Genomic DNA, 14950 nt, shown 5'->3' with positions numbered 1-14950 from the left:
TGTATCCTAGTCTTTTGTAGTGTAATGACCGACGTATATCTTTTAGGTAATTCATTTATCAAGTTGATTAAATTCTGTATTTACTTATTGATCCTCTATCTGGTTGTTTATCTCTGGAGAAGAGTAGTGTATTGAAGTTTCCTACTATTATTGTTGAAATGTCTGTCACTCCCCCTGGTTTTGCCAATGTCCATCTCATGTACTTTGGAGTTCCTTGATTTGGAACATAAACATTTATGATTGTTATTTTTTCTTGGTGAATTGTCCCTTTTATTAATATATAATGTCCTTTTTCTCTTATGATGTTTTTACTTTTAAAGTGTATTTAGTCCAATACTAGTATAGCTACTCCTACTTTATTTTGTTACAACTTGCGTGGTACATCTTTTTCCATTCTTTCCCTTTCAATCTATTATTATCCTTGTGTCTAAAATGAGTCTCTTATAAGCAGCATATAGCTTGATTATATTTCTTAATCCATTCTGTCAATATTTTTTAAATTGATGTGTTTAGTCCATTAACATTCAAAGTAATTACTGAAATGGCGTTTCTTGAATCCACCATCTTATCCTTTGGATATTTTTTTTCTAGGTACATGGTCTAGCCCAGGTCTCCTGCATGGAAGGCAAGCATTCTACCACTAAACCACCCACGCACCCTCCTTTGGATTTTATTTGTCAGATCTGTATATCCTTTTCCCTCTTTCTCTTTTTATCCTTAAGTTGCCCTTATTTGTACTCTTCAATTCTATGCCCTCCTCCTGACCTCCCTCTCCTGCCTTTTTTTTTTTCAGCTGGCAGAACTCTTTTTAGTATTTCTTGTAGTACCAGTCTCTTATTGACAAATTCTTTTAGCATTTGTTTGTGAAAATTTTAATCTCTCACTCAGTTTTGTGAGATAATTTGTCTGAGTACAGAATTCTTGGCTGGAAGTCTTTCTCTTTCAGGATCTTAAATATATCCTACTGTGTGGTACAGCAGTAGCTCAGTGGCAGAATTCTTGCCTGTTATGCTGGAGACCTGGGTTTAATTCCCGGTGGCTGCCCATGTGAAAAAAAAAAATATATATATATATTTTTTATATATATATATATATATATATTTTTTATATATATATATATATTTTTTTTTTTCACCTCCATCATGCTAGTTCTATAGTCTGAATTCACTCTTATATGGTTACCCTTGTATGTAGTAGATTGTTTTTCTCTTTCCACTTTTGGGATTTTCTGCTTCTCTTCAACATTTGAGTCACTTCTTAGTATGTGTCTTGGTGGAAGCCTATTCATAGTTACTCTATTTGGAGTTTATTGAGCTTCTTTGACTTGCAAATTTATGTTCTCTCTAAGAGTTTGGATGTTTTCCTCCATTATATCTCAACTAATCTCCCTAGCCCTTTACTCTTCTCCTGGGAAACCAATGATATTTATATTTGTGTCTTTTGTTTTGTCCATTATTTCCCTGAGATCCAATTCAAATTTTTCCATCTTTTTTTACCATTTGCTCTTTTCAGTGTTTGAAATCAGTTTTCCTGTCCTTGAGTTCGCTTATTCTTTCTACTGCTGCTTCAAATCTGCTGTTATGTGTCTCTAGTATGTTTTTTTAATTTAGTCTACAGCATCTTTAGTCTCTGTGATATCTGTTATTTTTCTGCTTATTCTTTCAATTCCTCTTTATTCTCTTCTGGTTCCTTCTTGATCTCCTTTATGTCATTAGCCGTCACATTTATTTTATTTAGTAGAGTTATATGAACATCTTTGATTAGTCGATCTAACATCTGTGTCTCCTCTGGTGTTTTAATTTTGTCTTTAGGCAGGGATATATCTGTGTGCATTATGATATATACTCAGTGATCTCCTGTTGTCTTCATGGCACGTAAATATCTTGATACAGTTACTTTGGATGTTGATTTCCTTCAGTAGTCTAAAGCTTTGTATTTGTGTGGGCAAGTACTATTTGGGTATTTGATAGTAATATAAAATTAATATCATTTCAAACAAATCAATTGTATTTCTTAATAAGCTAGTCCAAGCACTTTGGAAGTGATTTTGAATATATTCTAATTAGATTACTTTGTTCTACCCCAAGAGATGTGTATATTCAAGTAGTACCTTTGGAAGAGCAAACTATTAGATACATGGCAGTAACCGTTAGAAATGAAGTTGAAGGTACTTAGGTGCTTTCTGGGCTGACATTGAACAGTAGAACCTGAAAGAGAGTAACAGTGGCTAATGTATGCATGGTATAGATGTGATAAAATAGACTAAAGACATGTGAGTTCACCATATATAGACTATAAATAAAAATTATTCCTTCCTTATATTTTACTATTTTATGTTTATTTAAAAGTAATTGGTCTAAGAGTCATATATGTAGAGAAAGTTTTAAAAAAAGAGACTGAAATTTCCTACCAGTTTAAAATATTAAAATGGACTGTGTGTGAGGTTTTTAAAAAGTAAATATTGCAATACAGATTTAGCAATTTGTTTCACAGACTAGCTAATTTATTTCTCAGTTTGACAAGATAGGTACTTGGGCATGTTTGCTCAGGCTTTATAGGGAATATTAAGATTCTAAGAAAGCACATGCATACTCTATCTACAACCCTTTTTGATTTAAACAAAGATCCTTAGATATGTGTTTATCTGAATGTTAAGCTTTATTTAACTTTTTAAAATGTAGCCATTGATTCTACTAAATTTCTAAGCAGTAATTAAATTGTTAATGGGCCTGATTCTAAAAAAATATGTATCAGTAAAACCAACTATTTGTGAAAATTAAGCACCTGTGAGTATACATGCCAAATGTGCAATTTTATTTAAATGGCAAACAATATAACACCCTTGTTAAACCAAAAAATAAATAAATAAATAAAATAACCCATATAATTGATATATAAACACAATGCTACTTTTCTGTATTTGTGTTTTCCATTCCTTTGTTGGCCATGAGCATACCTTTTATGCATTTTTTTTTTTTTTGGTAACAAATCATGGTATAATTGTTGATTTGGTGTCCTGTAAAGCTAGATAGCTTTTTGTTGTTTTGTTTTATATTGTGTTTTGTTGTTGTTACTTTTTTTTTTCATCTCCACAGAGTTCATAAAATATAGATTATTCTCCTTTCCTTCAGGAAGTGGTCCCTTTAAATTTCCCTAAGCACCTAATGATTTTAGGATTTAGGATTTAGTTAATTTGCAAGAAAAAATATAAATGTTAATTTCCTAATTACATAGAATAGCCAGCATACCCTGAAAATGAAGCACTTTGCCAACATAATCCAAGCTAAAGACCTTGTTTTAAGAAAGTGTACTTTCCATTGATCCCTCTAGAGCTGCAGGCCATAGGACAAATTCCCCTTGAGGTTTTTTTGCCCTTTGTTCTTATTTTGCCCTTTGTTCTTGAATTGTGTCATTTTAACCTTGTAGCACATGAAAATATTTGATGAAATCAGCATGGTACTGCAAACTTTTAAATATTTTACTTATAAAGGGTGAGGTAGTCGCAGGAATTCTAGACGAAATAATTTGATTGCTTGATCTAGTGTGCCTTGTGTGGCAGTTTCTTTGGAGCCTTAAGACTATTATTTCTTTCAAGTTGGGACTTAAAGAGTTGCTCAAAAGCTGTAGTACAAAAGATTCAGTTTGGGCCTGATTTATTAAATGCTATGGATTTTTTTCTTAGTCACTAAAACAGTAAGGATTAAGTTAATTTGCAAATTACCTAAATATCTCCTGCAGCATTTTCATTAGCCTGTTTGGGAAAAATGCTCATTTATTCTAAACAGGGTAATCTTTAAAGCTACAAAATGCAAACCAGTATGAGCATCAGTGGACAAATGCATCACCTAAGGATTATAGAATTAAAACATCCAATGAAATAAGAAAACTTGTTATTTTATGCCATATTTATTATTTGTTTCTAAGTAAATCACTGATTTCATTTGTGATTTAGTCTAATATGAAAGGTATATTAAAGAAAGCACTAGATTCTCATCATAGATTTCTTTTGTGTCTTGTACTTTAATCCTTTTTATCTTTCTAACAGTAGCATCTCTTTTCTAGAGCCTCTGAAAATGAAATACAGTATGTAAACAGACAATTAAAACTTTTCATATCATCATGACTATGTGGTCAGATTTTGTTTATAAGCGAGGATAAGAAGAATCGTGGGTTATTCTTCTTTACTGATGGCTAACAAAAAGAAAAGGAGGGCAAAATGTGCTTACTCATTTGCATTAATTCACATTAGTGAGAAATATATACAAACCTTGCAAATGACTAGAGGGTCCAAGAATATATTTTTGTTTTAAAGAACATAGAATATTGATTACATAACATAAGGGCACATTAAATTGGACTATTGCTATTGATACTGAAATGGATGTTCTTCTCTCACAAAAATAATAGTTCATTTTGCCATATAATTCATATTCAGAACCAGATAAGATTACAGTTTGATTTGTCATTTTTGTTAATGAGCTTTGTCTCATTTGAAAACTTAAGGATCATTTTAAAATCCAGAGCATTTCTAATGGATCCATTTAGAAACCTACCCCAAGTATTATTTTTTTTTAATTTTAGATGAGTTATAATGAATTGAATACATTTATTCACTCATTCATTATTTTCACTTAAGAAAAAAAGAATCTGTATTTACATGGCTAAAAAAAATACTGGTTTTGTTTATTTGTTTATTTCCAGATCAGAGATACTAAATCAGCAGATCAAAAAACAACACTCTTGCATTTTATTGCTGATATTTGTGAGGAACAATACCGGGATATCCTGAAATTTCCAGAAGAACTGGAACATATAGAAAATGCAAGCAAAGGTAATTGATTTGCAAATATTTTGCAACTCTCCCTTGCCTGAGTACTTTATTTTAAAGGTAGAATTAAGAAACCTATAAACATTCATTGTAAAAGTATTTTTTCTTGTTATTTACTGACATAAGAAAAGCAGGGAAATAGTTTCCATTAGCTACAGTATAATGCATTTTAATGTCTTGCTTTTGACTTACTTTATATATGCCATTGTTATTTATTAACACTGCTCTGTTATTGAAGGTTTTATATCTCTGATCTGACAATGTATTCATTCATTCATTTGATAAATATTTAAGTATTTTTGCAAAGAAACCATATTAAGGGGCTTTGGTGATATCAAAATAATTGTGAGTGAGTTATTGCTTGAATATATTTGAAATAATTGTGAGTTAGCTCTTTCCTGAATGTGTTTAAAATATAGAAGGTACATAAAGACATACATACAAATACTTTATAATACAAGGGTGAATTTGAGGAGCACTGCAAGGAAAGATAATGTACTATAATTAAGATGAGAGAGAAAGTCATATTAATTGGGGAGATAAAAGATGGTTTCCTGGAAGAGGATAAAGGGTGAAACTTGAGGATTGGATTGTACAATCTTGGAAAAGACAAAGTCTTTCCAGAGAAAAAAAACAACACGAGCAAAGCAGAGAGGAAGAATGTTTTAGTACAGGTTAAATGGGTGTAGTTAACTACAAGGCTGAAAGAATAGGCTAAGCATCTCAGAGAGACTACAGTGTCATGCTAACGCTATGGAGTGTTGTCTTGATGTGGTAGGCAGTAAGATGTTACTGAAGGAATAGAATGGGCAAGACTTGGCACCAATTAGGAACGGGGCGAGCTAGGGGGAAGTTTCTCTAAAGTTTCAATTCAGGGTAAATAGCTTTGACAGAAAGCAAAATTAGTATTCGGTTGGTACAAAATGGTGGCATAGAAAGTAAAGGAGATATTACCCTAAAGGGCATATCTTTTCCAAGAAAAGAGGGGCCAGACCCAGCTCAAGTGGCAGGTGTCCTTCAGAGAATTTAGACCCCAGGGCCTGGAAATCAGAAACAGCTTAACCTTGCCTCCTACCTCAGCCTCTGTCTCAACCACCCCCTGGCAGAAACAGGGGCTGCTGAGAATTAAAGGTTCCAGCACCACTTTACACTTGTATACACTTTGATTTTTAAGTCTAAATAATAGTGCATGTGTGTGTGTGTAATAGAAAGACCTTAAAAAACATCACACTGACATGATCTTATGTTCCTATACATAGAAAATCTTGAAAAATCCACAGCAAAGTTTTTAGAGCTAATAGAAGATTTAGGAAAGTGGTGCAATACAGGATCAACATGCTAAAATCAGTGGTGTTTCTCTACACTATTAATGATCAATCCAAAGAGGAAGTCAAGAAAAAATTCCATTTACAATAACAACCAAAAGAATCAAATATTAAGAAATAAATTTGGCAAAGGATATAAAGGGCTTATGCATGGAAAATTCTAAAACATTGTTTAAATAAATTAAAGAAGACCTACATAAATGGAATAACATTCTGAATTCCTGGATTGAAAGACTACATATTGTTACAATGTCAATTCTACCCAAATCAATATACAGTTTTCACACAGTTCCAACCTTAATTGCAGAAATGGAGAAAACAGTCAAGTTCCCAAAAAGGTAAGTGGCCCAAAATTGCCCACAACTATTTTGATAAAGAAAAATGTTGAAGGACTCACGCTTCTAGATTTTAAAATGTATTACAATGATACAATAATCAAAACAGCATGGTATTGGCACAAGGACAGACATATATACCAATGAAATCAAATCAAGAAATCATAAATAAACTTCTACACCTTTGGCTTACTGACGTTTGATAGTTCTGCTAAGTCCACTCAGTAGGGAAAGAATAGTCTCTTCAACCAATAGTGCTGGGAGAACTGACTAGCCATAGGTAATAGATTGAAGATGGACCTGTACTTCACACCATACACAAAATTAGCTCCAAATGGGTCAAAGACATAAATGTAAGAACTAAAACTATAAAACTCCTAGAATAAAACATAGTGAACTATCTTCAAAATCTTGTGATAGGTGGTGATTTCTTAGACTTATACCAAAGCCATGTGCAACAAAACAAAAAATAAATACACGGACTTTGATTAAAATTAAAATCTTTTGGGCATATCAACAGTCTTTTTCACAAAAGTACAAAGACAAACTACAGAATGACAGAAAATATTTGGAAACCATATATCTGATAAACATTTAATGTCCAGAATTTATAAAGAACTACATCTCAACAGCAAAAAGACGCATGACCCAAATAAAAAATGGGATGCCGACTTGAATACACATTTCTCTAAAGAAGGAATATAAATGCTCAATAAGTACATGAAAAGATGCTCAACATCATTAGCCATAAGGGAAATGGAAATAAAACCACAGTGAAATATCTCCTCCGACCCACTAGTGGCTAATTTCAAATAGATGGAAAACAAGTCCTATAGAGGATGCAGAGAAATAGGAACACTCATACATTGTTGGAGGGATGTAAAATGATACAGCCACTTGGAAAAAAGCATGGCAATTCCTCAGAAAGTGAAGGATAGAATTACCATATAACCCTGCAATCCCACTACTAGGTTTATAACCAGCATAAGGGTATAATCAGAGGCTTATAATACAGAAGATTGGGGACTTAGAGATACATAGATGCTAGAGATGGGGGAATCGTTAGCTAATGAGGTGGAACTCTAATGTAAGGAATAGATAGGAGTGAAGGTAATTCTCTAGTGGGTCTAGAAGTAGTATTACCATATTGAAGATGAACAAGAATGAAAGGGGTTGTATAGACCTACGTGTCCCACTGATTCACACTAGAAATATGAATGAGTTCTCATAAGAATTACTTCAAAGATAGAATTTTTGTATAAAAAGTGTTTAAGTCCAGGGTACAGAGGGAAAACTACTATTGCATGCTATGAGCTATGTTCAAAAGATAACCATCAGCACTACCGCAGTAACAGCACAGATAAATAATGGGATGAGGGACAAAATTTAAGAGGAAGTTTAGATTACCTATTTGGTGAGAGTGGGTATATTGGTTTTCTGTCTCTTGGGAAAAATGAAATTATCTAAAATTGAGAATGTTGATGGACTGTGGACTTTGGGCCTTCTACATGATGCTCAATGAATGCAGGTGGCTGAAAGATGCACCGACAGAGAAGTAGATTGATGAACGATGGTGTATACTTGTAATGCTACTAAAAGGAACAAAGCCGTGAGGCATGTAACGATGTGAATGAACATGTGGGACATTTGGTGATACCAAATAAGCCAGAAACAAAAAAACAGCAATGGTATGTTCCTCTTTAGAAAATACTTATAAGAAAACAGGGGCCTAGAGTGTGAGCTTTTAGAGCAGGCACATTAAGTCTGGAGTGTTGATTATTATTTCTGGATTTGGAGAGGCTGTTTTATATATCCTGATATTTAGAGATAAGAATGAAGCTGAACAGCTTCAGGTTAAAGTAATTCAGAACATAGGGGTAAGGAAGATAGTGTCTATATGTTAGAACCACACATACTCTTTGAGACCAATGGAAGAAAGGTTTAGTTGATCTGGAACTGAAACTTTCTGTAGTGCATAATCTAATTCAACCTATCTAAATAGCTCATTTGAGCAACTGAAACACAGGAAGCACAGAAAGAGGTCCTTTAATCCTGTATATATTATCATAATGCCTGGAAACATCCTAGAGCATATTAAGCAGATAATCAAAAAGTATTGCCAAAGTCCCTTGAGGAAGGGAAGAAAGAATATGGAACTATTAAACCTTACTATCAGGGAATCTACTGATACTGTGTCAAACTTTTGGGACATCCAAATCAATAGGCCATGCTCTCGATCATGAGGCTTACTCTTGTGAAGATTATGTAGGTAGTGGAGAAGCTTATACTGCCTATATGGATGCTTAAGAGTTAATTCTGGAGGACCTCTTTTGTTGCTCAGATGTAGCCTCAGTCTTTCTAAGCCCAATTCTGCAAGTGAAATCATTGCCCTGTCCCCTGTGTGGGCCATGACATCCAGGGGTGAAAGTCCCTGGCGACGTGGGAGATGACTCCCAGGGATGAATCCAGATCTGGCAATGTGGGACCCACAATTACATCCTGACCAAAATTGGGGAAAGAAATGTAATTAATAAAGTATCAGTGGCAGAGAGAGTTCAAATAGAGTCGAGAGGCTACTCTGGAGGTTGCTCTTATGCAAGCTTCAGGTAGACCTTGCTACCTATCATAACCTGCCAACCCCAACCAAGACCATTCCAGCCAATCCTAAAGAACACCTAGGACAATATATAAGATTCCACAAGGGATCCATGCAGTAGAATAACTTTCCAGAAGCCTACAGCCTCCAGATGGATCCCTCGTCCATATAAGTCCTGTAACCTATCCCAGCTTCTCCAGAACATCAGATGGTTCCATCTCCCTATGCCATATTAGTGACAGAGCCTGCCAATATCAAAAATTTAGAATTGCCATAGCCCAAACAACCCCAAAGATGCGTATGGAAAGATCAAAAGTGATGGTGGAATTATACATAGAAGATAGTATTTAAGAAATGAATATGAATGCTGAATCATTAAATTGATATCTCTTTTAGTCTCCAGTATTTTAGCATAGCTAGAAGTAAAAGTCTAAAATTGTGAAATTGTAACCCATGTCAAAGTCTGAAATATGTTCTACAACTAATTGTGGTGCTGTGCTTGGAAATTTATTGCTTTTTTGTATATATGTTATTGTTCACAAAAAAAAAAAGGAAAAAAGTCATTTGTGATGATAGAAAAATATTTAAGCTTGCTAGCCTCCTATATTCTGGAGAAGCTAGAAGGAAAAATATGAGAGGATCGTATGGTACCCCATGAGAAACTCTGGGATCTGTCCTGTAAACACTGTTTGAAGATTGCTTTGAAAGCTATTGCTTTTTTATTTCTTTGCTTTGTATATATGTTATACTGTACAATAAAAAAGTTAATAAAAAGGAAATGTCTTGGGAGTCCAGAGAAGTTAGGGACAACTTCTAGTTGGGGGTCTCAAGTAAAGCTTCATGGAGAAGGAGCTGAAATCCTTTGTTGGGATTCCAGTCAGTTGAGGTCTTGATATTTTTGTTGGGAACTAGGAATGGTAAGAGGAAAGGAAGAGACTGGAATTCTAGGTAGAAAGACCAAGTTAGGCCAATCTATAGGATGAAACCAAGTAATTTTTCAGGAACAGTAAATAGTCCATTTTTTGGCAGAAGCATAGGGTATATTTATAGTATTGAGAGAAATTCTGTTGAAAAGGAAACTTGAGACTTTGTCAAGAACAGCCTTGAATGCCATGTTAAGGAGTTTGGATTTTATTTATATGGCAGTAGAGAGAGCTACTGAAAACTTTTGAGAAGCAGAGGAACATTATCAGAGGTATTTTTTAAAAATTGTTCTAACAAATATATTGTAGAATAAAATGGATGGAGAAAAGACTAAAATGGAGGGGTTAATTATTAAGTTATAGCAATGTCCAAAGCAAAAGTAATTAAGGAATGAAACCACCATAGATGCAACTGACATTAGGAAGAATGATCCAACAGAACTTTATTATTGTTTTATTTTAATATGATAGAAAAAGATCAAAGACAATTCTGAGCCCAGATAACTTGCTGAATAGGGATGCCATTTTTTTTTTTTTTTTTTTTTTTTTTTTTGTATGCTGTGTGTCGGGGGTCACATTTCATTCTTTTTCCATGTGAGTATTCCATTATGGCAGCACCATTTGTTGAATTTGTTTGTTTTCTTTTTTTGTTTTGCTTGTTTGTTTGTTTTTTGGAAGAAGTGCATGGGCTAGCCTTGAACCCAGATCTCCCATATGGCAGTCTAGAATTCTACCATTGAACTACCCTTGCACTCCCTGGGATGCCATTTTTTTTAAGGGGAGGGCAGTAACTTTAGAGAATGGATGCCAGTTTGGGGAGAAATTATTTTTGAACTTCTCTGGTTTAAAGTATAGATTGTACGTAGCTAGAACTGCCTAATATGCAGATGGAGCATATGGTGGTTGAATTTAGAAGAGTGGCAGGTATTAATAATTACCCATTTTTGCAGACATCCACAAAAAGTTATTGAATAAAATTATCACAATTAAAGAGAGCACTAGGGAATAGAGTGTAGGAAAAGAAGAAAGACTAGGAAAGACCTTTGGGGAATAACTTATTTCTGAACAGAAAGAACATTTACTAGAGAAGGAAAACTCAGAACAATTGGGTGGGGGCACCATGCCAAGAAAGTGTATAGAAAACTCGTGGAAGAGAATATTTCAGTAAGAAACTGTTAATCAACAACCTAAAATGTTGCTGAGAGAGCAGGTGGCCTGAGGATTAAGTGGGAAGCTGTTGAATTTGATTGTCTTGGTCATGTTGCCTGTACTGCAAGAACAATTTCAGTAGAATGGAAAGGACAGAGATCAGATTTCAAGGGGGTAAGCAGAGCTCAGATGATAATGAAGTGAAGTCAGATGTGTAGATTGCAGTATTTTCAAAAGGTGAACATTGCTTATTTTTGCTTTCATAGTGTTAAATTGTTTTATTCTAAATTTTAATATCATTATGCAAGAAATATTTTTATCATTTTGTAACCGATTTTTAAAGCTCTAATTTCCATTTTTGAACTGGTTGGCATGAAACAGATTCTCTTTCACACTATTTTGGTTCTGGACAAAATTCAAGCTGGATATTACTGATTACTCTGAAATGCAAATAATGCTATTTTGTTTTACAACTGTCATTTAAAAAGCCATGTACTCATTAATATAAATATGTGCTGCATGAACAAAAGAATGAGAAAGGAAATGGGTGTTTTTTTCTATTTGTAGGCTCTCTAATACAGAACTGAATGAACTAATCTTCAAATACTAATGAGCAGCAAAATATAATTTGCCAGTGTACAATTAACTTTTGCCCTTTTTTTTTTTGTTGATTTGTAGTACTATAACCCCATACCAGGTCAAACTTCCTATTTTAGAGATTTTGTTTGACCATTGTTTCTATTTGTGACCAAATAATTAGATGATTATCATGAAAAATATTATGTTGGAGTTAATCACACTTCCATGAACTCTGATTATAATTTCTCTATTGAACTGTGTGCTACCAGTGGCATTAGCATTGGTTTTTCTCTTTATCCTCCCTGCATTTCTTGCTTTTTTCCCATCATTGGCAAAGGTCATTCCTCGAAGTTCTCAATTTGAAAACCTGCCAGTAGCTTGTCTGAGTTGCATGCAATATATTATTTCTCATATGGCCATGTTGTTGTCACTTCTCTCCCCTTTTCTTTCACCTTAAAACTATTCCTGTGTTTAGAATATGTGCGTGTACATATGCATATACACATGCATATATATACACCCAGACGTGTGCATACATACATATACACCAAAGAGTAGCAGGAGAAATGTTGTAAAGCATAAAGTTTAGCTTATGGTCTAATGCCTCCAGTTTTGTCCCTTACTTAGCTTCATGTGAGAAAATTCCTTTTCCACGATCATAAACTGAAATCCTAATTCCAGTTAGCCATTTTACAGGTATGTTCTTTGTTTCAGTTTGCTAAGGTGCTGGAATGCAATACACCCAAGAGATGAACTAGCTTTTATACAGGAGATTTATTTAATTACAAATTTATAGTTCTTCAAAGGAAAAGTAGCTGGCTTTCTCTGTCACATGGGAAGGCACATGGCAATGTCTGTTGGCCTTCCCTCGCAGGCTTCTGGGTTCAAATAGCTTTCCCCAGGGCAATTTCTTTCTGCATCTCCTAAGTTCTGGAAATGTGTTGGCTCTGAGCTGAGCTGAGGTGTGTTGGGCTGCACTGAGCTCTGCTGTGCTGCCTCTCTCTCTTCTGACTCTCCTTTTAAGCCTCCAGCTAATCATATTAAAACTTCACTTATTGAGGAAGGCACCCTCCTTGGCCGAGTGCAGATGTAATCAGACATAGATGAATTTAACGTGCTGATGATTTAAGTCCACAGCAACAAAACTGAGTGCCATCACCTAGCTGAGTTGACATCTGAACTACTACACTCTTGGTATCTGGGGAGAATGGGTAAAAGCAAGCATATGCATGGCTCAGTGAGAATGATCATGATTGGCAAATGAACTCAAAACACTATCTTAGTAACGTTTGGGCAGTTTGCGAATTTTGTTTGCACACCATCCAAACTGTAGTACTCTGAGTGAGTAGCAGATTGAAAAACATGGTAGAAAACTTTGAATTTGTGACTCCCATGTGATTTTGGTTAATACTTGTTTCATAGAATAATGAAATCTTGTTTGTTGGAAAGGACTATAGAGAATCATCTAATTTAATTTCTTTTTACAATGCAGCAGCACTTTCTATTACACCCCTGATAGATAAATGTCCAGTGACATGGAATTCCTTATTTTCTCTGAGCTCTTGTTCCAATAAAATATATATTCTTTATGCTGAATTGAAATCTGTCTTCCTCACTCAGTTCTGTCCTAGGGAACAATATAGCACCTGATTCCTAACTCTTCTTTGTAATAGATATTCAAATACTTGAGGCTCTTTTCCTTTTTCTCACATCTCCAAAGTACTTTCTGTGGTACATATCCCTAGTTTTATCAGCCATTCCTTGCCTATTGACCCCTCCAGAATGATGATTACTCTCCTTCTCATTTATTGTAATTTGTCAGTGCCCCTTATAAAATATGTCATATATTATTTAACCTGATACTCCAAACTGAATCTGATCTTTGCAGAATACAATTGAACAGTGCCTTCCACATAACAGGTTTAAAGGTCAAACATTTAGAGTGTAGTTTCCCTTTGTAGATTATTGATGACAGGCTATGATGTTTAGCTTTTATAATAATTCCAACTTGCTGTGGGCCCACATAGACTCCTTGTTCAAAAAAATCCCTATTCTTTTTTTTAGTATTTTTAAATTTTATTTTATTTATTAAACATACCAACACAAACCTTCTTACCATATGATCATTCCATTCTACACATATAATCAGTAATTTACAATATCATTGCATAGTGGTATAATTCATCATCATGATCATTTCTTAGAACATTTGCATCAATTCAGAAAAGGAAATAAAAAGAAAACAGAAAAGAATTCATACATACCATACCCTTTATCCCTCCCTTTCATTGATCCCTAGCATTTCAACCTACTAAATTTATTTTAACATTTGTTTCCCCTATTTATTTTAATCCATATATTTTACTCATCTGTTGATAAGGTAGATAAAAGGAGCATCAGACACAAGGTTTTCACAATCACACAGTCACATTGCGAAAGCTATTATCATTATAAAATCATCTTTAAGAAACACGGCTACTGGAACACAGCTGTACGTTTTCAGGCAGTTCCCTCCAGCCTCTCCACTACATCTTGAACAACAAGGTGATATCTACTTAATGCATAAGAATAACCTCCAGGATAATCTCTCGATTCTGTTTGGAATCTCTCAGCCATTGACACTTTGTCTCATTTCACTCTTCCCCCTTTTGGTCGAGAAGGTCTTCTCAATCCCTTGATGCTGAGTCCCAGCTCATTCTAGGATTTCTGTCCCATGTTGCCAGGAAGGTTCATACCCCTGGGAGTCATGTCACACGTAGAGAAGGGGAGGGCAGTGAATTTGCTTGTCATGTTGACTGAGAGAGAAAGAGACCATATCTGAGCAACAAAAGAGGTTCTCTTGGGGATGACTCTCAATTTTAAGTAGGCTTAGTTTTAAGTAGGCTTAATTTTAAGTAGGCTAAGCCTATCCTTTGCAGGGTTAAGTTTCATATGAACAAACCCTAAGACTGGGGGCTCAGTCTATTGCTTTGGTTGTCCCCACTGCTTGAGAGAATATCAAGAATTCTCCCCTTGGGGAAGTTGAATTTTCCCCCTTCCTCACCATTCCCCCAAGGGGACTTTGCAAATACTTTTTTATTCACTGTTCATATCACTCTGGGATTTAGCGGGGCATTACTCTGGACAAACCTACAAAATCTCATGCCCTACTCAAGGTTCCATGTACTTATGGTGTTCAATTAAGCTGTCCACATAAGTTATATTAGAAAATGCAC

At 34.7% G+C, this 14950-nt stretch overlaps 1 protein-coding gene across 5 annotated transcripts in view; it reads left to right on the top strand.

Moving 5' to 3' along the window:
• Window positions 1-14950, top strand: part of DIAPH2 (diaphanous related formin 2) — a 997375-nt gene that overhangs the window by 533576 nt on the left and 448849 nt on the right. For 4 of the 5 annotated variants that reach the window (XM_077145442.1, XM_077145441.1, XM_077145438.1 and 1 more), the window contains one exon: window positions 4702-4831. In XM_077145442.1, coding sequence (XP_077001557.1) covers window positions 4702-4831 — 130 coding nt within the window. Of the gene's footprint in view, window positions 1-4701; window positions 4832-6087; window positions 10539-14950 lie in introns of those variants that run through there. The other variant, XM_077145439.1, reaches the window with a different exon arrangement.

Source organism: Tamandua tetradactyla, chromosome X (genome assembly GCF_023851605.1).
Source record: "Tamandua tetradactyla isolate mTamTet1 chromosome X, mTamTet1.pri, whole genome shotgun sequence".
In the NCBI taxonomy this organism is placed as follows: domain Eukaryota; kingdom Metazoa; phylum Chordata; class Mammalia; order Pilosa; family Myrmecophagidae; genus Tamandua; species Tamandua tetradactyla.
Note: the sequence above shows the minus strand (reverse complement) of the source record. Positions and strands in the feature narration are given on the sequence as shown.